Here is a 24,291-nt window from a genome sequence, read left to right as displayed (position 1 = left end):
AACATCAAAAACTAACAATAAACAATGACAAGCCTCTAAATTGGGAACAAAAGACGCCCGCAAGGCTGCAAAATAGCATCCTCTCCCAGGGGACTAGATAATAGCTCAGAGAGGATAACAGTATTTAATTTTTAATCACCAATGTTGTTTTCTTTGTACTGCGTATAATAATCAGACTACATGACTTGATTTGCAAAGAAAAAAGGAAATCTGCGGGTAAGAAGCAACATTGATGGGAAGAAGCAGAGAGGACTGCTGAGATGAAATGATGTACAGCCACTATTGTCAAAGTGGGGTACGCATACCCCCGGGGGTACGTGGATCAATCTAGGGGGTACGATCTAGGGTGCAGCCGACTGCAGTCTCAGTACCAAAAATAAATGCATGCACCCTGTCCAACAGAATAATATTATCACAATGTCTAATATGTAAGGGATAATGTTCATAGAATATCAATTAGGCTACAAAATAAGCGACAGGGGGTACATGACTGTTAAAAGTTTTGGAACCACTGATGTACAGGAAGCAAGTGCATATCAACAAATATACAGTAGTAAACCAATCACACTTGCTCACTGAGGGATGCTGAACCTATAAAACCTAACCTTTTCTGCAGGGAGAAATGCTACAATGTAGCAATAGCCATAATCCTTTGGGATCCATATTGTCGATAACATATTGGATGATGTTGATAAAAAAACAATGGGCAGGCGATGTTGGAAGCATGCAAACTGTCTAAATCTGTGGCCCAAAGTTGAGAAGCCATTAGTCAAGTTCAATAAAAGTAGCCATATGTATTAAGGTTTAATGTAGCTCAGAATTGCTTTCAAAACATCTTAAACCTGGTCTTCAAATCAGTTATAAATACCGCAATGTGTGTATTTTGCTTTAACACTCATAGAACACTATTAAGGTTTGTGTGGCTAGGAGAGAAGGCAGTCAATAAGCTATTTTCTCACCACATACTGTAGACATCTCACACACCCTTTTGAAGGATAGCATCAGAGGCTGGGGAAATAATTAAAGGACTCTTGCAGTAGAATTACTTTAAAATTATTGGGGTTGAATGATTAGGTTTGTTAATGAAGGCAAACAGAGCCAAGTGACAATCCATCTTGAGGCAGAGAAGAGTAATGTAATCAACAAATTAACGAACAATTCTTGTCCAGACTTGTCCAGATGAAAAGTCTAAAATATAAGATGAATTTACTAAGCCAATTCTCTCTAACATTAGCTATATAGTGGTCAGAACATGTTTTAGCTTACAAGTTGCGGGCTCCCGCCAAGGTTAGCTTGCAAGCTGGTACTAACCAGCTTGGTATTACAGTAGCTTGCCATTATGACCAAAAACAACCAGTTTTAAAGGATTTTCACTAAATATCTCTATTATATATCCAGAATTGCTCATTTTGGCACAAAATGGTTGTACATCATTGTACATACTTAAAATAAGGATTTTCATCTTAAAATTGGAAAGTATTTTGACTGGAGGGGGTCTTTAACTCTTTTCTACAACATTATACAACATCATTAATTAATTATGAACAAAAGGTTAAAAAGTGTGACTTTTGCATCACAGAAAGTTTAATACTGGTCAGTCTTGTTTGAGAAAAGTTACATTCCAATGTTTCAAGGCAACTAGACTTGATGCAGCTATCAGACAATGACTTCACTACAATTGTATGTATTATTCAACATTTCACAGCATAAACATCTCATGTTATAAACCGATTAAATATATGACAATTCAAGAAAAGTTCAGAGAGAAAGTGCTTCAAAATGTGACCTGTATTGCCTTAGTGCAGATTGCAGGCAACCATTAATGTGTGATGTATCTCGGTATGAATGGGTCACTGACCCTCTTCTCTCTAGATATATACGCCTCTCCAGACCAGTGGTTTCAAAGCACCCACATGCATGCCTGTGAGAGATATGTGGAGATAAGTGCATTTGTTGGCGAACCACATCAAAGCGGATAGGGTGTCTTAGCGAGCAAAGGCAGTAGGGCTCGAACTAAGGCTTTGATCATTCAGAGCTTTCTAATCATTCAAATATTGGATAAATAATTGATTAAAAACACCAGAGCTTATTGTGCACTGTCTCTACAGTAGATCCCAATTTATTCCAACCTTGAGAGACTGTCTTTTGCTCTAAATGAATAAATATGTGGTTATAACTGAGAGGTACATGGAATTCTGCCTCCACTTTAACACAGCGTCAAGAAAAAAATACATACAAACAATTAGGTTTGACATTGCTGAAACCTGTAGAACTTATGCATATTGAATAGAATAGAGTAATACTTTACAAGTGTGAACATGAAAGGCAAAAATGTAAGATTGTACTGTAGGAGGTTGCAGACAAGTGGCTACCGTCTCTTTCCCCTGAGTGTATTTTCTGTGTGGAAATATATATATACACGCATAACCATGTAATTTAAGATCCCCCAGCCCCCTTAGATCTAAATAACCTGTTGTTGTGCAACAATGCCTTTGCCACATAATAGTGTAAAAACATAGATAGTGAAATATGTTTTATTAAGCAATCTTTTAACTGAATTTGATCAAGCATTTGCATACTCATATTCACACTTGTACATACTAGTTTGAGAATGACAGGGCAATATATGAATTATATAGTACAGTAAGCCAAGGTGTTTGATATTCACCCTATACCTTGTTTAATTTCCAAGCTATGCATCTTTAAAGTAGGGCTGTACAGATTAATTGATTAAGATAACGGATTAATTAACTAATACTTTAGTTAACATATTATGATTTCGACACAGTGCCCTCCGTGTACAAATAACTCTAACCCTAACCCTAACCCCTCTGTAAGCGTTTGGACAGTGAACATGCTTTTCTTCTTTTGGCTCTTAAATCAAACAATTAATATGAGGTTAAAGTAAAGTTTGTAAAGTTTGTAAAGTTTGAGGGTATTTGTATAAAATATTGGTTTCACTATTTAGAAACAACAACAGCTTTAATATTGTCGCCCCTTTTCCAAATGTATTTGGACTATTGGCTTGCTGGGTGTTTCTGATTCATCATGTGTGTTCTGTCGCATCATTTATGCAGGCATAAGAGAGCTATCAATGTCTAGTCTTGATTCTAGGCTTTACAAGATTCTTCAAGGTACAAACCACTAGTTAGCCTCAAAAACAGGATGGGCATGTTCCCGTAAAAAGTACATAAAGAGCCTGCAGAGTTTTGGAGTCTTGTGGACAGATGAGAATAAGATTAACATGTACCAGAGTGATGGGAAAAGGAATGTGTGGAGAAAAAAAGGAACTGCCCAAGATCCACAACATACCACCTCATCTGTGAAACATGGTGGAGAAGGTGTTATGGCTTGGGCGTGTATGGCTTCCACTGGAACTGCTGATATTAATGATGAAGTGTGCAGAAGCATCCATCTGCTCAAGTACAAGCAAATGCCTTCAAACTTATTGGACGGTGCTTCATCATACTGCAAGACAATAACCCCAAACATACTGCCATAGCATTTAGGGAACTTTTCAGGGCCAAAAAGTGAAAAGTTATTGACTGGCCATGTCAATCTCCAGTTTTTAAAGATGGGATTTAAGGCAAACAGACCTCAAAACAGCTGAAGATGGCTGCAGTACAGGCCTGGCTGAGCATGAGCAGACACGATAGCCAGCATGTGGGTTCAATGGGTCACAGACTTCAGGCAGTTATTGCATGAAAGGATATGTGACCAAATACTAAACATGAGTGCTTAATTTGGATATAATATGAATCTGTCCAAATACTTTTGGTGCCCTGAAATACGGTGAAACCAATATTTATATAATTAACATAAAATAAAAGCTAACAGTTTGTACTTTCACCTCATATTATTATTTTTTTTATTTCAAATCCAACATTTTGGAGTAAAGAGACACACAAGAACAAATGCTTCACTGTCCAAATACTTGGAGGGCATTGTATATCAGAGCAAGGACAAGAGATTACAGCTAGAATGAGTAACATGCAGCCAAGTAAACAGTGTCATACTGTACCATCGGCAATCTTTTGTCTTAATCAGTGGGAATTGGAAATTCTCACATTTGATTTGGAGGCCATCAATTTATTGTTAACTAACTACCTGGTCCTCTGTGGCTCAGTTGGTAGAGCATGACGCTAACAATGCTTATGTTGGGGGTTTGATTCCCGCTGGCACCATATACACTGACAAATGTATACACTCACTGCAATGTAAGTAGCTTTGGATAAAAGCATCAGCTAAATGGCATATGTTATATTACTACCTGTTAAGTACCCTATTGACTCCCCCACTCATTGATTGAGCTCTACTTTTTAAAGAAATCTTTCAAAAATCTGACCACCTACGGTAAACCGACTGGCAGCCCTACTTTAAAGGAAAGCTCTAGCTTTGAAAACTAAAAGACAAACTCATACTCAAAATCCACACACTGTGCTTTTCAATGTGGTCCTCTGTGGCTCAGTTGGTAGAGCATGGCGCTAACAATGCTTAGGCTGTGGGTTTGATTCCCACTGGGATCATATATACTGAAATGTATTCACTCACTGCAATGTAAGTCGCTTTGGATAAAAGCGTCAGCAAAATGGCATATATTATATATCAATAGTGTGTTTGTAAATCCTTGCAGCTGCCTACAGTGTGTGGTTGTCAATTTTGTTGCGGTATACTCTGTGTACACTTCACAACCACACCTCTGTTGTCTCTGTCCTTGCAGGGGTCAGAGGACCCCTCAACATGTTTGCTGTGAGTGAGAAACATCGATGGTGGCTTCTCGGGTCTCAGGGGACAGTCAGTATTATCGTACCCTTCAACTGTTCAACTTCCACGGCATCCTCCTATGGCAAAGAGAACCTTTGTCCACACACGTGGCAGGGCTACACTGTCACTGATTCACTGTCTGCTTGGAATGGCTAAATTTGAACCCACATTTATTTTTTATTTTTTTATATTTCGCCTGCATGATGTGATAACTTCTAGTTACACTCACACGCTTAAATCCTTTTCTCCAGGGGCCTTGTGCTCTTAATGGTTTAACACTAATGAGATGTGCTGCTCCTGTCTCAACAGTCTAGGTCCACTTCATAGTTTATTTCACAGTGTAAATACCTTTGAATACTGGAAGAAACAGAGCATCTGTCTTTCCCGTGCCAAAGCAATCCGATCATTTCACTTCAGTCATGACTTTGGGCTCTCTGGTGTCTAGTGCAGTAGTCAACTAGGTTCATAGTGTGAATTCGGTGGAAATGATGGTCAAGCACAACCTGTCATGGCTGCTCAGCATTCCAAAAATGTCATGAGGGCCATGGACCCCTGCTGCTGCTGTTAAGTGAAGGTGGAGAGACCATGTGACCTGCTATCAAGTGGTTACCCCGGGAGACGGGTTTAGTTTTCCTGTATTCATCAATTTGAAATATAGTACACGACAGCTCTCTCAGACCGCGATGTGGCGCGCACACACACACACACACCTAACTTTTATAGGCTGGGTAATTGGTACGTTTCAAACAAACATCTATTCATTGAAAACGGCCAAGTCGTCAATACTCAAGTGTAAGGAACAAGTGTTTTCTTCCTCACAGCTTATTGACATAGTTATTGGCATGCAATAGAGAGAAACTGCTCCACACTAAAGAATGAAGTGTGAACCCTTAAGTGGGAGCCTAAACTTCCTGAGTAGGGGGGGGAAGTTTCCCTTAATACAATTACACCAAGCAATAATGTCACCGGCATGTTCAAACCAATTTTGATTTACAAGTGGACATGTTGCCTTTTCATCAGCTTATTATTATTAAGTGGTGTGTGTTACCCTGAACAATCCCCTCTTGCCCAGCACTCAGAGACTGGTATTGATCCTCCCAGTATACCAGCCCCTCCTGATTTCATTAGGCTCGCTGCTGTTAATTACTCCACACTCTAACCTTTTGCTGTTTCATTTGGACCGACAAATTGGGTGAATTAAAAAAAAAAAAAAAGGGGGGGGGGGGGGGGGAGCACAGAATAGCTTGGTGATGTGGATCCCTGAGCACGCAGTGTCAAACTCCCAAGTGGCATAATAATTAAAAAAGTTCATCAATGTTCTCTTTGCTCATCAAATTATGCAGAAGGAGGCTACTCCCATAATAGTAGCAGAGGATTCATTTACGAAACTCATGCCGGTTAGATCTGGTGTGTTGCTAAGGGAGTGTAGCAGTTGTGTGTTTTTCATGTATTTATGAAACTGGCATGATTCTTTAATGAATTAACTTATGTCATCCTTTCTCTTATCCTCACGTCAAATTCTATGTTTTTAGTGTTTGGCTCAAAGGATTCTGGACGAACTTCTTAAAACTGAAATATACTTAATGTAGTAGTGGAATTAACATCTTGCTAAACATTCATTTACATTGACAAATGTTCATATTGAGTACAGGGAGGGGACCTGGCTGTTGAAAAGGTAGTATAATGTAAATTACATTAAGAAATATAATCATTAGCTTATAGATACTGTATATAATTAATATTCTATTATAGCAAAGTTATCAAATAAGTAGCATGGGAGAGGGTTTAAATGTATAGATGTTACATGACAGGATAAGAATATCAGAATACATGTAAAGTTGTAATACAAGAAAATATGCGAGCCACCACATCCGTCACAGATGGGCTAATCAATATGGCATGAGAGATCAGGATAATGATAATGCCCTTAATCAATGACAAAGTCAATCATGCACCTCCTCTTCAACACTGGCTATGACTATTAACCCGGATAAAACATTATAGTAGAGGCATATACGGAATAAAGGCTAAACATGTATATCTTCGGTTTCTCTTCGATTGGGGATGTCCTTTTCTCAAGGTTGAGCACATTCTAGAAGGACTCTAAGCGCCTCAAAAGGAGCCATTCAAAGCCATCCCATCGACTCAGATAATAACTTCATCATAATTGGCTTGTGGTGCTCGGGAGTGTTGAATTGTCAGTTGCAGTGGGAGCTGAACTGATTTATTGCTTGATTTAATTGTGTATCAAAATTTAATTAGGCATGCTTTCAACAAAATTCAAAGTGAGTTTTGTCAAGCTGTCCCTTGAAATCAAGCGCAACTGAAGGACATTCTCCATCATAAATCGACATCTACTGTAACTTAATAATCATCTCTTTCAGAAATCATTGATGTGATCTAATAGATGAAGATGAAATTAACATATTACCATACAGGTTTTTTCCTTCAAAAAAAGTGATTCCTCTTTTTTTCCACATTTCAAATGACATCAAACAGCATGACTTACAACTGAGAAAATAACTTCATACAGTGCTTCTGAAAAGTCAAAGAAGGTTGAAGGAGAAGCATGTAGCTAAAGAGTTGATGATATGCAACAAAATGCTCTCAGAGGTAGACTACAGGTGAGCAACTGACTGGCTTTTACACACACGTCACTCTGTGTCTGATCACCTTGGCTCCAGACATTTGCAAGGAGCTGTTCTGAATAAGGCTCCATGTACTACATTGATCTCCACCACTATGTAAATGCAAGATTTCATGGTGTCTCAAGGAGAAAAAAATGCAGCTAAAATCAGCGAAAGGTCATTCACAATACCATTGCTTTTTTCTTTTCTTTTTTTTCCTGTATTGTAAATATGTCAGGGAGGAAAAGGTATCGGAGAGAGGGAAGAGAATCCTATTGTAGTGTCAACCTTTGGTGTTAGTTTATCAAGATTTCACAGTGACATATGAATTGTTAATGCGTTTGATCTCTCTCCCATTGAAATGCTTGACACTTTCCTTCATGGAGAGTGGCAGAGGCATTGTCCGTTGACTCTGATGTGAGGCAGCTACTGTATTGGGCCTTATGTTACGGCAAGAGCGGATCACTTATCACTGTCACTGCCAGCTTCTCCTGGCCAACGAGACACGCAATGATGACACTGATTAATGACTTTCAGGGCATTTGTGAATACCGCCAGAAGACTGAGGGTTTCATTTGCCTCAACTTTAAGCATAGTTTTGGAAGCCATACGGCTGACATAACTCAAAAATCCCTCATGGGTGTCAAAATATAGTCGCCATCAACCGTGTGGCGCTGCATCGTCATCCATATTACACATCACACCCAGAGAGACTACCTTGTGAATAGTTAACACTAAACGGAAAGCTCGGTCTCTCCTTCAGTCTTTAAAAAAATCAGTTTGAAGGTTACTGTATACGGAATACTGTGGGGCGAGGACATACAATATATCTCACTTCTATATAGTGGGTTGCCATAACATGGCCATGACAGTACACCAACGTAACAGTAGCATGCCTATAGTTAGTTAAAAACATCTACCACGTTCTTTCCTACTGGCAGGGAGATGGCTGCAGTACAGGAGGACAGGAACCTAAAATTCCATTTATGCTCCTCTGAAATATTAACTAACCACCAAAATGCTTTGAAACATTGCCCTATCACTAGCTCCGAGAGCATAATAGCAATTCATTGTCGTGACTGATTAAGAACAAAGAAAAAGTTATTTTGCAGGCATAAGGCGGACTGTCATTTGTACGCAAAGTTTTCCTAACTAAACTCATAGGAGGCACAGTCAGACTAATTAACACAGTCGCATCCATACATCTTCAGCCTCACAAACATTTTTAAACTTCACACCTCATAAGTAATTTTTAAATGGGCCAAGTGGTACATCTACTGTTAAGTGAAAGATAGTGTACCTGTCAGTAGGCTTTTAATATTACAAATGAGGACTACTTTCTGCTGCATTTTATTTCCCCTTTTTGCATTTTTCTTTGCTCACTACCTTGGTAGAAGTGGTGAAGGTAGAACTCGTAAAAACACACGACAGAGGCAAGGTCAGGTGTTTATATCTTTCAATAAAATGGCAATAAAACATGAAGTAATAGACAGTATAAAACGCAATAGGACTGATTGTTCAAGAAGGACAACTAAGCATAAAAAAAACGAAATACAGGAAGAAAAGTGTAAGTCATGAAAGCACTAGAACATCACTGAAAGATCTAGAACATCACTGAGACTACTATTAAGGCTATCAGTAAGATAAACATTCAAAGCACTCAATATAAAAAAAAAGAAAAATTAAACTAAACTTTTCTTTTAGTGCTAGTCAAACCATAGCCTACCTCATTGATATTTTGTCAAGCAACACTAACGAATGGTAGAGCCATGCGGGGAAACATATGACCATATGCTTGATGACGTACAGAATGTGTGTATTCGCTCACCGAAAAACTGTGTCCTTGGATGAAAATGTTCTTATTCTATGAATATCTATTTGTTGATATTCACAGTGGCATTCATCGACTTCCAAGCTGTACGGTAATTGTCAACCATTGAGCATACACAGGGATAACGTCCTAGTGAAACATTGATCAGTCTTGAGTCAATCTCACCGTCATATCCCCACTCTGTGGACACACGTCTGCCCTACATACAAAAAAACTGAAATATCACACTTGCATAAGTATTCACACCCCCTGCTATGACACTCGGAATTGAGCTCAGGTGCATCCTGTTCACACTGAGATGTTTCAAGACTTGATTGGAGTCCACCTGTGGTAAATTCAATTGATTGGACATGATTTGGAACAGCACACACCTGTCTATATAAGGTCCCACAGTTGACAGTGCATGTCAGAGCAAAAACCAGGCCATGAAGTTGAAGGAATTGTCTGTAGACCTCAGAGACAGGATTGTGTCGAGGCACAGATCTGGGGAAGAGTACGACAACATTTCTGCAGTATTGAAGGTCCCCAAGAACACAGTGTCTTCCATCATTCTTAAAGAAGTTTGGGACCACCAAGACTCTTCCTAGAGCTGGCCACCCGGCCAAACGGAGCAATAGGGGGAGAAGGACCATCGTCAGGGAGGTGATGAAGAACCCACTGGTCACGCTCACAGAGCTCCAGACTTCCCCTGTGGAGATGGGAGAACCTTCCAGAAGGACAACCATCTCTTCAGCACTCCACCAATCAGGCCTTTATGGTAGAGTGGCCAGACGGAAGCCACTACTCAGTAAAAGGCACATGAAAGCCCACTTGAAGTTTGACAAAATGCACCTAAAGGACTCTCAGACTATGAGAAACAAGATTCTCTGGTCTGATGAAACCAAGATTGAACTCTTTTGCCTGAATGCCAAGCGTCACGTCTGGAGGAAACCAGGCGTTGCTCATCACCTGGCCAATACCATCCCCACGATGAAGCATGGTGGTGGCAGCATCATGCTGTGGGGATGTTTTTCAGCAGCAGGGACTGGGAGACTAGTCAGGACCGAGGGAAAGATGAACGGAGCAAAGTACAGAGAGATCTTTGATAAAAACCTGCTCCAGAGCACTCAGGACCTCAGACTGGGGTGAAGGTTCACCTTCCAACAGGACAACGACCCTAAGCACACAGCCAAGACAACACAGGAGTGGCTTCGCGACAAGTCTCTAAATGTCCTTGGGTGGCCCAGCCAGAGCCCAAGGTGCTTCAACAAAGTACTGAGTAAAGGGTCTGAATACTTATGTAAATGTGATATCAGTTTTTTTATTTTTTTTTATAAAACATTTCTAAAAACCTGTTTTGGCTTTGTCATTATGGGGTATTGTGTGTAGATTGATGAGGGGAAAAAAATAATTTAATCCATTTTAGAATAAGGCTGTAACATAACAAAATGTGGAAAAAGTGAAGGGGTCTGAATACTTTACGATTGCACTGTATGTGTATGTCAGTTTGTTGGCAGTTGAGCATGATAAAAATGTGTCATTGATGTAATTCAAAGCTGCGTGTGATAGAACTGTCTCTCTTCCCCAGCTTGCTCAGCCATTGGGGTCCTGCACCACCAAAACAAAGTTTCTCTCTGCCAAAAGTATATTTCCCAAATAATACTGTATCTATCATAGTAATATCTTTGTAGGCGGCAAGAGTATGCTCCAGGACGCCTCTCTCATGGTCTGCTTTTTCCAAGCATCACACTGTTTTCTGGCTGCAGAAATACACATTAACATATGTTCTCACAGTGCCCAGTGTTACATTGCATTGGTAAATGGCTTATTATAGCAAGCCCTGTGCTCAGTGCACTCCCATTGAACGTCCATATGTAGTAAAACATACCCACATCCACCCCCTCATTATAACGGCGATGCGTCCTTCGCCATGGGAGGCCTCCTTAACATTTAGTCTGAGGACTCTTCATCAACCTAAAATGCATCCCCTTATGCTGACAGAAAATGTTAATAATGACAAAAAAAAGGCCATATCAGTTCTGGATGGCAGACGCTGTGTGCAATAAGGTCATCTACTGGTTATGTTATTTTTTTTATCTGTATTTATGTCTTTCTAGCATGCTGGCTGTGATTCCCTTGACAGGTTTACATCTCTATAGACTACAGCGGAATCAAATATGCAGAGAAAATATCCCAAGCTGTGCCACGCCACGATCTTTTTGCTCATAACACTTACGTATATCATCTTAATGATTTTTATACTAATGCAATTTCCGCTGCTCTTTCAGTTTGATATTTCCCCATCTGAGGCTAAAGGGGTGGTTTCAGAAGTCATGAATGCCTCGTAATAAACCAAACCATGAAAATTACAACCGTCACAATCTGCATGGCATATTGGAGCAAACAAGGCTGTCATATGTGCAATCCCTCTAATGACGAAACACATATAAAAGCTGTACACAAATTATTGCACAACTTGAGCACAGGATATTGTACAAAGAAAAAGCATCAAGAAGACAGACATTATGTGAAGCTGAGAAGCATTAATTTGCTTTTAGGCCTATGGGAGCGACCCAGCACTCATTAGAAATATCCCAAGACAAACAGCTCAGTAACACATAGGAATTATTATTCATGACATATAGTAAAGTCACACTTTTACAAGGGGGTTCTACTCCGCTGTTTCCAGTGTGTGATAATGAGAAACACTGAATACACTTGCTTAAGGCTGCTCACAACCACAATTGTGGACTGTGATTCTCTCAAAACTGAATGACTTTGGATTTGAATTATCCCTTATTTTCACTTATGAGACTTAAAAAACACACATGATAAAACAGCAAGGGGGGAAACTATACAGACAGGCACTGTAGATCTCCACTGCTTTGTTTTCCTCATCTAAGCGTTCCCGCCCTTGCCATAGAAGTCATACAGTATAATATCAAGAGCAACTAGGAAAGTACTTCACATTGTAAACGGTACGATTACCCTCAATAATGAAGTGGCACTTATTTGTTTTAGTGTCTAATTTAGAGGATTTGTTAACATGAAATGAGTCAAACAGTCCCCAGCGACTGCTCAGTAAGATTGCTATTGTACAGTAGTAAAGCAAAACCAAAAAAATGCTGACGACTAAAAACCATACCAGTAAAAGATAGGTCTTCGCACCAGAACAGGTTGATAAAACATGTGGTCCTTTGAGCACTATTTGGTTGGCTACACGGTTCAATGGAGTTTTGAAAATCTATCTTTTTTTGATATTGGTTAGTCTTTGTACTGTCAGTAAGAGATAGAGTAGCACAACTGTATGTTCATCTGAGGAGTGATTCTGAACACTGAATATCAAACAGTAGACTACACATAGAACTTGTCTTAGTACAAAGAACAGAAGCCTGGTGTCTGTGTCATCTTACTGCATTGCATTGATTTATAACAGGGGGCTTGGAATATAACTGAATCACAAAGGCATTGAATAATAATTTTCTCATGAATAAAATCATTAAAAGAAACAGGATTTATATATGGCTGTATCCATGAATTCTGAATTTGTATTTGATTAATGTCTTTATAAACTAAGATTCAAAGTTCTACAAAAATAAAACTTTAGAAAAGTTTGGATACACCAAATCATTGAAAGGGTTAGGGTCAGGGTCCACCGACCATAAATTGTGTTTATACGACTGTGTCAGTTTCCGTCTCCAACAGTACCAATCCTGAATGTGAATGTGGCTTCAACAGCAGGTCACCCACAACATGCAATGGCATTGTTACATAACTGAAAACTATGGTGACGGTTTACAAATGGTACGATACACACACACACACACACACACACACACACACATTTTCATTTTTCAGCACCCTATCATGGGGCGGATTACGACTCAAGAGTAAACAACACTTTTAATAACATGTGTTGAATAAATGTGCTTATCCAGGCATAATATTTTTCACTGGACTTTTGGATTAAGCGTTAAAGAGGCTAAGAGGCTAATGCGTTAGCCGTCTATGGGACAGGGGCTAAACTAGATTCTAGCAGCACACAATGACATCCCATTAATAGGTTGGGGTTGGGGGGGCAGCGGGAGAGTACACCCGGGCAAAAAGATCTCCAGGTGGATACAGCCTCTGACACAAGGGTACCTGCCCTCTGCCATCTGTGGTGATTTGACAAATGATTCCATATCAAAGGGGCCTGCACTTATTTGGGATGTAATTGATTGGATGTGAGGCACTTAAATCCCTGATTGGTTTAACCGAGGCCGGGGGAGAAATATAGAATGGTTTGGGAGAGCTAGGAAGCAGAGGTTGTTACCATAGGTATACCTGGGAAGAGGTGCAGGCTATTCACACAATTTGCAGTTTACATAGCTGAGACATACAGTATATGATTTTTGACTGATGAATACTTAAAAAAATAAATTAAAAAAAAGTTTCAAAATATTATGTTGTACTGATACTGTATGTCCATGCTGGCTCTCATACAGACTTCTGTATGTCCAACGTATTCACATGTTCAATACAGTATGGGTTTCACAATTTAAACATGTTTTTAATATTGATTGGTTCCACATATACACATAGGTTTGGTCAAAATTAGATTCTGTTGGCATACAACTTCAAGGTGGATGCTTAAATCATATTTCATTCATCCAAATATCTTGATATCATTAATCTTTGTTGTGGGAATCATGGCACTGGGGAGGTGACATCTTTACTTAAAAAGTAAGGCTGGTCGCGGCTAGCAATCCCCCTGAGGATTGCCACAACCTCATAAACCATTACAAAAAGAACATTGTGAGAGCCAGCATGGTCCTAAGAGGATGTTCAGAATACTAATCACATGGGCGTGAATAAATCTCCTCCCAATCTTTATGGAGAAAGAATTCTGACTTTGCGCACCACAATGCCATCAATTCAGAAGTAAACCATTTTCTAAATAATGACTGAGAAAATAATGATTTTTTTGTTACAGTACATACAGTATATCATTACTTTTGTTTCATATTTCATTTCAGTGTTCATGTTCTGATAATTTAAAGCGAGTCTTGTACTGTAGATCTGGAGAGGCATATATAAGGCATGACACTTCTGAGTGTAATTACATATAACTACCATCATAGCTATAGTATAGTATCTTAGGTACTAGGTCTTCACTTTGAAGCAGCATTTTTACTTTCATTAAATTGGATAATTGTTTATACAAGCCTTATCTTCAAACCATGTATAGTAACTTGTTTGCACACATTCCCAATGCTCTTAGAGAGAAAATCTTGTCAATAACTTTTGATGTTCTCTTTCAGTCTAGACTAGGTTCGACTTCTCACTATGGGATATGCACTCATGTTCTCTATTCGCTGAAACCCTATTCAGTCATGCTGGGAGCACTTTGCATGACTGGCATTGGCCAGTCTAAACTATAAAGGCTACTGCAATGCATGCCCATTTCATTCTTTACAGTCCTCAACCGATTATTAACGCCGTAACATCTCCCCCGAGCTCCCTCACCCTTGTGTTCACAAAGACGCACCAGCCGACGGTGAAAAGAGTTCCTGCAAAATAAAACTCACAGGCAGACCAGCCAGGCCCTCAAGCCAGGCAGATCTTCCCTGTCCCCTCCACAGGGCAGGGCGCCGTTACACGTCACTGGGGCTGCCGCTGTAGGGACCCTCTGTTCCCCTCGCGGAGCTGGTGGGGACACTGGCGTTCCAAATGGAGCAGTACCACGTGTGTGCAGTCGAACAGGGATACAGACTGCAGTTTATGGGTCCTCCTCTGCATTTTGCAGGTATCGTGCAGTCTACTGCGCAAGGGAATGTGGCCCGAGTCCTCTGCAATGAAATACAGTCGCAGCACCTACAGAGCTAGGTGCTGCCGAAAGCTCACACATCACATTTTGTTGGAGTCTATTCACTCCAATCAATGGATGACCATGGTAGACATAAAAGATTATTCTTTCTATTATTCTTTTTTTTTTCAGAGTTTGTCCTGCACACAGGAGATTTCTGAGGTTCGCCTCCCAGGGTACGACTTACAACTATCTAACCTTACTATTCAGTCTGTCTCTGTCCCCTTGGGGGGGGTGGCTTGAGGGTCCTCACTCACATGGATGATTGGTTGATGATTGGTTGAACAGGCAGCAGAGCACACAACGCTCCTGGTGTTGCACCTGCTCGTCCTATGCTTCAGGATAAACTGTGCCAAAAGCTCACTCACGCCGACCCAAAGGATAAACTTTGTCGGTTTGAGTCCAGACTCGGCCTCGGCTCGAGCTTCCCCCACCGTATTCTCTAACATTATGCCTCGAGGTGTTTTGGCCAGCGACTCTCCACGACTCCCACTGGATGTGTCTCATGGCATGCATCGGCACAGATGCGTGCTTGTCTCTGCAGTGTGCCTGACGGCACTGCAGCATTGGAGAGACCCCTCCCTCCTGCTGAAACGATGCCCCATGGGGAGAGTCCTCTCACATGAAGTTGTGACGACAGATGCGTTCATGAATGACGTTCAGTGAGCGGCATATGGTCAAACTCTATCAAGGTTCAAGGTTTCTTTATTACTCTATGAGCACGGCCCATAGAGCAACGTTCTTGAGCTCTACACCATGTTTCTAGCCCTCAGGCACTTTTGTCCATTCCTACAGGGACATCATGTCCTCGTCAGGTCAGACAACATGTCCACAGTGGCGTAGGTCAATCGCAAAGGAGGGACACGTTCTAGCAGCTCCTGGCCGTAGCACGAGAACTGCTGCTTTGGAGCAGCGACCATCTGTTGTCTCTCAGAGCAACACATGTACCAGGCAGACTGCATTTGGGAGTGTATTTACTGTAGTGAGGAGGCCCCATAGCAGGGGAATGACGACACCATCTGGAATATTTGGAGATGTTACGGCAAAGGCCGCTGTACCATATATCTTACCGTATCTCAGGAATACGCACATTGTCATCTGTGCTTCGCGATAACAATTCACAATGCTACCTTGGGTCGTTTTATGAATGGAGCACGCCGCATCCGTCCGGTTTCCAGGCCATCTGTCCCATCTTGGGACTTATTGCTGGTTCTCAATACGCTTACGGGGCGCACGATTTGGGCCTTTGGAGACCGTTGACATTAAGGCTTTGTCTTATAAGACGGCTGTGTTGCTTTCCTTGACCCCGGGCCAAATGAGTTAGCAGTTACCTCCATGCGCTCTCTGTGAATCCTTCATGCACTCAGTTGGCTCCTGGCGATACGTCCTTACGCTAAGTTCGTTCCCAAAGTAATTTCTATGACGGACAGTAGTAGTGCCACTGAACTGTTTTCCTTCTATCTCCCTCCATTTTCTTCTCTGGAGGATAGGCGCCTGGAAACTCTCGAGGCATGAGGGGGAGGTGATCAACTGTTTGTGTGTTTCGCCAACCCCTCACGGAGTAGGGCACTATCCAAACAGTACCTTTACCACAGGATTGTGGAGGCTATTGCAGAAGCATACAGATCTGAGGCCTGCATGCCCCTTTGGGAGTTCGAGCACATTCCACTAGAGGGATTGCCACGTATTGGGCTCTGTTCAAAGGCATCTATGTTTCTGAGATTTGTGCTGCATTCAATTGGGCTTCCCCTCACACTTTCTTGAGATTCTACCGCTTAGATGTCACTGCATTTTCTATTGCGCATACTGTACGGTCCTTGGTGAAGGATTTGAGTAGGGTGAACTGGGTACATTTCCATGTACTCTCTCAAGGCTTTGGCAATTTTTTGGGGGGTTATGCAAATGTCCCAGAGTGAGATGTCTAACTGAGTCGACTTAAAACAGAACTTTGGGCTACGTTATGTAACCTCAGTTTTCTGACAGAGATGAGGGAGACATCTCGCAAGATTGACACAGACTTGTGATTTAACTTGATTTAACAGACTCGTGAAGAGGTGCTTCACAGAATTAAATGGGCGTGCATCGCAGTAGCCTTTTTAGTCTAGACTGGTCGGGTCTGGTCAGTTCTCCCGGCCTGTTCCAGGCGTGATTGAATAGGGTTTCATCGAATAGGGAACGCAGGAGTGCATATCCCATAGATGTCTCCCTCATGTCCTTCAGAGAACCAGGGTTAGGTATGTAACCCAAAGTTCTCTACAGTCATAGTTCTCATACAATATGTATGTACACCAGCTACCACTGGTGACTGTGACTAGTCACTGCGTACCTGCAACCAGTCATGACACATATGGCAGATGAAAGCTTTGCTGATAAGCCACAACTGCAGAGGAAAGGTGTCGCCACAGCAAGCCTACCGTGTGTGATATCCTCCCTTATAATGTGGCAGGCATGCAGCACAGCTTACCTTTTGCCGTTTGACATGGACATGCTGTGCTCACTAGTGACAGATGCTGCACAAGACCGGACCCAGAGGTCACAAATGACCTTTCAGATTGTCTTTTTTTCAGTCACATTACATATTTGTCCGAGGATGTCCACCAATGCCACCTCAGGCACTACAATGGAAACATGTGAGTGGGAGCAGGATGTTTACGGCTTGTCTTCAAGGATCACGTTTACCTCACATGAATTGTGTGTGTGTGTGTGTGTGTGTGTGTGTGTTTGTGTGTGTGTATGTGTTATAGCCTGCTGCCTTGAGTTAAGCATGGTACAAAGCTTAATTGCTGCATGACTAGGCTCTTGTTTGGGTGCTAGAGGGATTTTTTTTTATTATACAGTATGAATCATCATTAAGATGGTACTTATTCACTAGTGTGTTTCCCTTGGCTTAAAAATGCTGCCACGAGCTTCAGCATCAGGGCTTTATGACAATTGTGTGTGTCACATTCATACTAGCATACTAGTATACAATAACAAGTATGCTAATGAACACACATGCTACTGAAAATAATATCTAATAAATAATAAAAAAGTGTGCATGCCATCGTAAAAAATAATGATGAAGTGACATCATGGAGTCACATACTGTTTGCCATTTTAATTTCAGGAACCTGGCAGTGACAAGGTGCAGAACGCACCCCATACGAGGAGAGGTGGATGAACCCCACCCCCATCCCTCGCCCTCTCCATCTGCCATCTGCCTCTCTGTTCTGCATTATGCACAAGCCATGGACTTTCATTGTATAATATTGTGCCGTATTAAAGAAAAGAAAATGTTATCCACAATGTTATCCAGAATCATCATAAAAATTGCACTATATGCCTGCCTCTACTGTCAGAAATATTTTAACTTCATCCTTACCCAAGTTGCCCCACACCTACTGAAGTTGCGAGGTGAACTGCTGTTCAATTATTCACGGGTAGCAATATTTTGAGTCTTTAGCTTTTTGCCAGAAGAAAGAGAAAAAAAAGTGTCTTGGGATGAATAAGAAGTGAGTTGGTGGACAGACAATGCATATAATGTGAGTTATTATTGTAGTTTAACAATGTGTAGACCCCTGAGATTGTAAGAATGCAATGTATGGCCTTTGGAGAACTGTCACTATGGAAACCATGAAGCCCTGGACGGCCAAGTTGCCCACTCACTCGGACAGCCGTTAATCATCTTTGCTCAGATCCTGGCACTGCAGAATTTGGCCAATGTGTCAAGAAGCAATTATGTATACTTAGTGTTCTTCCCACCCGTCCCCTCCCTCCCCTTTTCTCTCCCTCTCCCTCTCTCACACTCTTTATATAATCACAGAGCCGACCGTTTAGAAAGCCCTCTGTTCGTTCGTTTTCTTTTGGAGGATGCTTACCATGCAGAGGAAGAAAATAGGGAATATTCTAAGTGCCGTATAATCAGATGTTCCTTTTATACAAATCATATCCACCCATTTACTCATTATAGTTTCATCCTGCCTGAGTGACATTCCAAATTACCCTATGGCCCATTGCATTCTCTGCATATTGGTTTGTGCGGATCATGGACGCTAATGTGAGGCGACGAGAAGGAGATTATGTTCTGCTGGTTGCAGCTCAACGTTAACACAATTGCGAATCTGTGAGGCTCCCGCGTCACATCGGCCCAGATCAGCTGTTTAAAAGAGAGGCTGACAGCGACACGGGGAATTGCAACGCTCCCTAAATTTCAAGGACGGGTATATAGTATATGCAAACTTTAGTTGGTGTACGGGGACACAGGCGTCATCAGTAGGTCCATTGCTCAGACTAGTGTCTCATTAGAGGTGATCTGAATATGAACAGTTCAGGTCCACGAGAAGGACATGTCGGCAATTAGAGTATCATTTTGTGTTGACGCGACTCAGAACAAAGCTGATTGCCGTTCTCATTATTTCACAATGACAGGGGACAGGATCGTATTGTATTATTTACTGTCAAACACCGTCTGCAGCTTTCAATGCCACTGAAGTCACTTTAGAAAGCTGGCTGTGCATTAGTGCTTCTAGGCGGTGTTTGGGATGACCACTTGATGACAGCCTGTCAGACGGAGGTCCCTCCATTGGTTTCCTTGTACCAAGTCTGTGAGAGTTTCTCCCCTTGACTGCGTTAGTCAACCAGAAAAGGACATGGACCAATATTTTACACTTTGGCTAAGTGAACCGAAATGGTGTGAATTTCGCTACATAACACATTATCACGTTCACAAGTAGGAACTGGATCAGAGTAAAAAAAGTTGGTTCAAAGTGTGATGATTGCTTCAATAGTCCTAACTGTGCATAGGAAAAATTAATTCACATTGAATAAATCTATCCCTCTCATGTCACACTAAATAAGTGTTGCCTTATGCCGTCATCTTATATAGTTGATTTTTAAAAACATATTTTTTTAAAGTTTAAAAAATTCAGAAATAGTTGCGATATCCCTTAGCTTGTCTTTAACTGCGATCTTACTTAGGGATTGTGGCTGTCACCAAAATGCTTTTTGTTTGACAAATCAACAAACAATGTTTTTTAACAGGTAACACTCAGCAATAATGCTTTTTGAATCCATCAGCTAAAACATCCCTCAGTGAACAATGCAGTTTCTATCATAAAAAGAAAGCATGGACTTACCTTATGAGGACAAGTGGTAGGGACTGTATTAAAGGCCTTCTCTGGCGTCTGGCCCTGATTCTACAAGAGAAACACATTATCAGGGACATGCTTTCTGTGGAGGGCCATTACAAACAGAAAAACATTTGTGACAGTACTGTGGAAGACTGCTCATGTTTTTTCATTATTCTCCCGAGGCCCACTATACAATATAATGGTTAAAGTGACCCTGCATCAACAGGCAAGTCTTAACAGTTGCTTAATTCAAGAGTAAGCTCAGCTCACAGTCACACTGTAAATCTTTATCTTGACAATATAATCTTAACCCACTTTCAAAGTGGGTATGATGATATGTTTTGTTGTTGTTGTTTCCTTCCAAAAAGATAACAATCCTACTTTGGCAGTCAAAAGATTTCACATAACATATGGAGTGACTTTCACACAGATTTTGAATTTGATGATTTCCGCTGTTAATACCACAATATATCATTCAGATACAAAAAAGCAAGCACCCTTTAAAGCCGAGGATGCTAAGGTAAGTCAACAACCCAACAACAGATGGTCCTGCTGTTTGTGATTATACGGGATGGGAAGTGCATACTCACAATGGCAGCGAAAATAACCCCCCCCCCAAACAAACAAAAGCCATTTTGAGATGACCTCAGATTCAAATGAAAAGAGCAACGCTGAACTGAACACAACACAACACAACGGGGAATGAGCGGCCCTCGCAAACCTCCCTGGAAGCTACCTCCTGGGAGTTCGTGTTGATTTCAGGCAGGTGCTGCCTGTTATGTCCCCATATCCAATTATCTTCCCGTGGTATGGCTAATGCTCTCTGACACCATTAATGGGTTCCTTATGGTATCACCAAGAGAGGAGACACTGAACTGTCCAGACTCTGAACATCTATATTTCATCGCAAACCTAAGGAGTCTGCAACGACTGCGAGGGAAGCTGGCTCCACTGCAGCATAAACACTACCTCATGAAATATGAATGTGGAAATGGCCGAGCTTGGCTGTCTGAATTAGTGGACACAATTTCCGCCCTACACAGACTCTAACTCTAACTATAACCATGACACAATAATTGAACAGACATATAACCATGACATGTTGTTTCTTTTTTCGTGTGTGTGTGTGTGTGTGTGTGTGTGTGTGCGTGTGTGTGTGTGTGTGTGTGTGTGCTTGCATACGTGTGGACATGTGTGTGGTTCGGAAGGCGGATTGATTCGATGAATGAGTTCCTACAAGCAGTAACACTTTTCAGTTAATTTTGTGAGCTTTCAGTTTTCAGTTAATTTTTTCAGTTAATTTTGTGAGCTTCTCCCAAGCAATATCCCAAATTATAACCTGATCCGTGCTGACATAGGTGGGCACCCAACGGCTAAAGGTATGTGCTCTCCGGATAGAAGGGCAAACTAGAGGACGTGCTTACTTAAGTACTTTGATGTCAGCATCGCTTCTAATAACCTCTCTGCTCTTTTTGCAAATCAAAAACACCCGTTAAGCAGTGCTTGCCATTAGCGTCTGGTGCTTTATGTGGATGATACTGTTGTCTGGTACAACTAACTATGGCAAATCCGACTGAATAATATGAGTGACTGTGTTGCATTGGAAGGGTCCGGATCTCCTAAAACGTCTTAGGTACTCTGTAAGACATTTTTTGAGGAGTAGTTCACCCTAGTTTTCTCCAGTCACTTCTAACAAACCTGTATGGGGTGAAGCAATAGGCTGATAATAATCTATCTGTGCAGAATCGGACTTACTCTCAGTTTGCCATGAAGGTACACAGGGGAGTTCTTTGAAATGCCAGCTTCCCACAGGCGTCTTGCTTCTGGTGAGCTCATTCATAGTGGTACTGTAGGAACCTCTTTTTTTTTTTCTTCTTCACTTGTGTGAGAAGTCTCAATTAAGGGTTGATAATAAGCCAGTGTTACATGAGATGTATGTTTCTGTATTCCTAGATGTGCAACAATATATAGTCTCCCCAAAAAAATCATTATTCAGTTAGTCTTTGGACATTCGCAGATGAATACATTAATAAAAAAAGACACTGTAGAAGATCAGGTTCAATATTTGGCTTTGAAAGAAAGAGAGTGGGCTGTTTAAGTTTGATAGAGACCATAGATAATCTTAGGGTTGTATCCGACCAAGAAATTGCTTGGTCGAGTCATAATTGCCAGCTCAAACTCATAGCCGATGAAACAAATTTATGACAGGTTATTCATTATTTAAATATACTTTTTGGACCATCAGAAAATACAGTGGTTTGACTTTCAGCGCTGATCAAGAATAAGTTCACGTTCTCCGATACTACAGAGGAATCAGAAACTAATTATGAGCATTTAAAATATCAATGTATTAATGAAGATAACTGCAGAAGACAGGACATTTGATTATAGCCCGCTTTATGAGCATAGCGGTAGCTGTGTCAGAACAAGCCAGTTTGCATTTAACTTTTTTTGGGTTGTCCTTTATACGCTTGAAATGCTGCCATGTTACAAAGCCTGAATGGGTGGGCAATGCCAGGGCAATGCACAAAAGGCACATGGGACGACTGGCAAGGATTTCGGGCATGTACAGTAGGTGTCTTTTGATAGGGAAGTGCAAGTGGATAGGACACCGCTTGTTGGTTTGTGTAGACAGCCCTCACCCTGTAGCCTAATGATGAAGCTCTTTCTCCAGGCCTACATGCTGACAAATTGCCTATTTTTATTCATGATGTCTACCATCGATTAGGCTACCTCGTTTTACATAGGTGATTAGTGAAATGGTGAGGCAGCCCCGTGATTCACCCAAAACAACAAGGAGATGTGCACAGATTGCACTTTAGGAGATCAGACAGTTTAGCAATGCATCTTGCCTCAAATTGTCGTTTTACAGCCAACTTGTGCCTTTAGGGAAACAGCAGAATACGGCTACTTGTGCTGTGGGCATTATTTTCTCTGTTCAGCTCAGTTCAAGAGGAGAGGTGGACGAGCACAAACCTCACCAAGTAAATCTGCGCTGGGCGGCTGAGGGGCTGAGGGGCTGACAAGCTGTAAAATGCACTAGAGAACGGGACCACACAGACACCCGACTGCATTATTGGGGGGGGCAATATTCAGTTATCATAAAGAGTTTGTTGCGTTATTCATAACGGTTGTCTTTGGCGCAAGGACATTCAACATTTTGCCGACCAGGGGTCTGACTGACCAATCGACTAGTCGACTATTGGGGAGCAGGCCTAGGTAATCTAAATCCCTTTGCTTCCCTTTTCCCTTTCTCACACACACACACACACACACACACACACACACACACACACACACAAACACACACGCACATGCAAAGGTTTCCGCAGGCTGTAGGCCTAATGAGTCTGGTATGTTTTTTATAACAGGATTAACAGCATTAAAATCACATTTCATTCTTTAAGTAGAACAACACAATGCTGTTCATGGAGGGCATGTTCATTTGTTACAGCTCCAGAGAAGCTTAAATGTAATGCATGAATATTTCATCCATGAATATTTAATCAATATAGACGCAGTGCAGCTATCTCTATGTATTAATATGTATCATATATGCAGTATGAATATGGTTTGTATTCATTATGAAATCGGAATATAATGGACATGTAATTGGAATGTAATAGAGTCTTCTGACTGTCAAATCTACAAATCATCAACCTTGTGGTTTGGTACATTGTCCATCTGAGAGGGATTGCACCACATATTGATGTTTTTGTCAGAGACAGGATGGTGATTGTAATTTGATTAGACCGATGTGTACAATGCGATGTGATATATAGTAGGCTATTAAAAGGTGTTTTTCTGAGAAAATGGTACTATATCGGAAACATGAGTTTGAGAGAGTTGGTGGAGACTTGCTGACTTAGCTTGCCCAGTGTGGTTCTACCCCAGGTGTAGCAGACTGTTCACATTCAAGGCAGCCTCCCCATTAGACCCAAACACAAGAGCTCTATTCAGCAGCAGTGCAAAGTGGACAGGGCTTTTGGCACATTCGTGTTTTTGAGGCCATTGACAACCACTGGTATTCTCTGCACATACAAGGAGGCACATAGAAGGAGGCTTTGTATTATCAACTTCCTGGCTGCCAATCAAAAGTGCCTCGCTACATTTAGTAAACTGCATTTCCATCAC

At 41.2% G+C, this 24,291-nt stretch overlaps 1 protein-coding gene across 1 annotated transcript in view; it reads right to left on the bottom strand.

Annotated features, from left to right (window-relative positions):
- pcdh11 (protocadherin 11) overlaps positions 1 to 24,291 on the bottom strand; it is a gene marked incomplete at both ends in the record, with an annotated part of 109,586 nt that overhangs the window by 44,804 nt on the left and 40,491 nt on the right. Inside the window, one exon of the mRNA XM_083686690.1 lies at positions 20,164 to 20,223. Within this exon, the coding sequence (XP_083542816.1) occupies positions 20,164 to 20,223 (60 nt within the window). The remainder of the gene's footprint in view (positions 1 to 20,163; positions 20,224 to 24,291) is intronic.

This window comes from Argentina silus, assembly GCF_951799395.1.
Source record: "Argentina silus genome assembly, chromosome: 15".
In the NCBI taxonomy this organism is placed as follows: Eukaryota; Metazoa; Chordata; class Actinopteri; order Argentiniformes; family Argentinidae; genus Argentina; species Argentina silus.
Note: the sequence above shows the minus strand (reverse complement) of the source record. Positions and strands in the feature narration are given on the sequence as shown.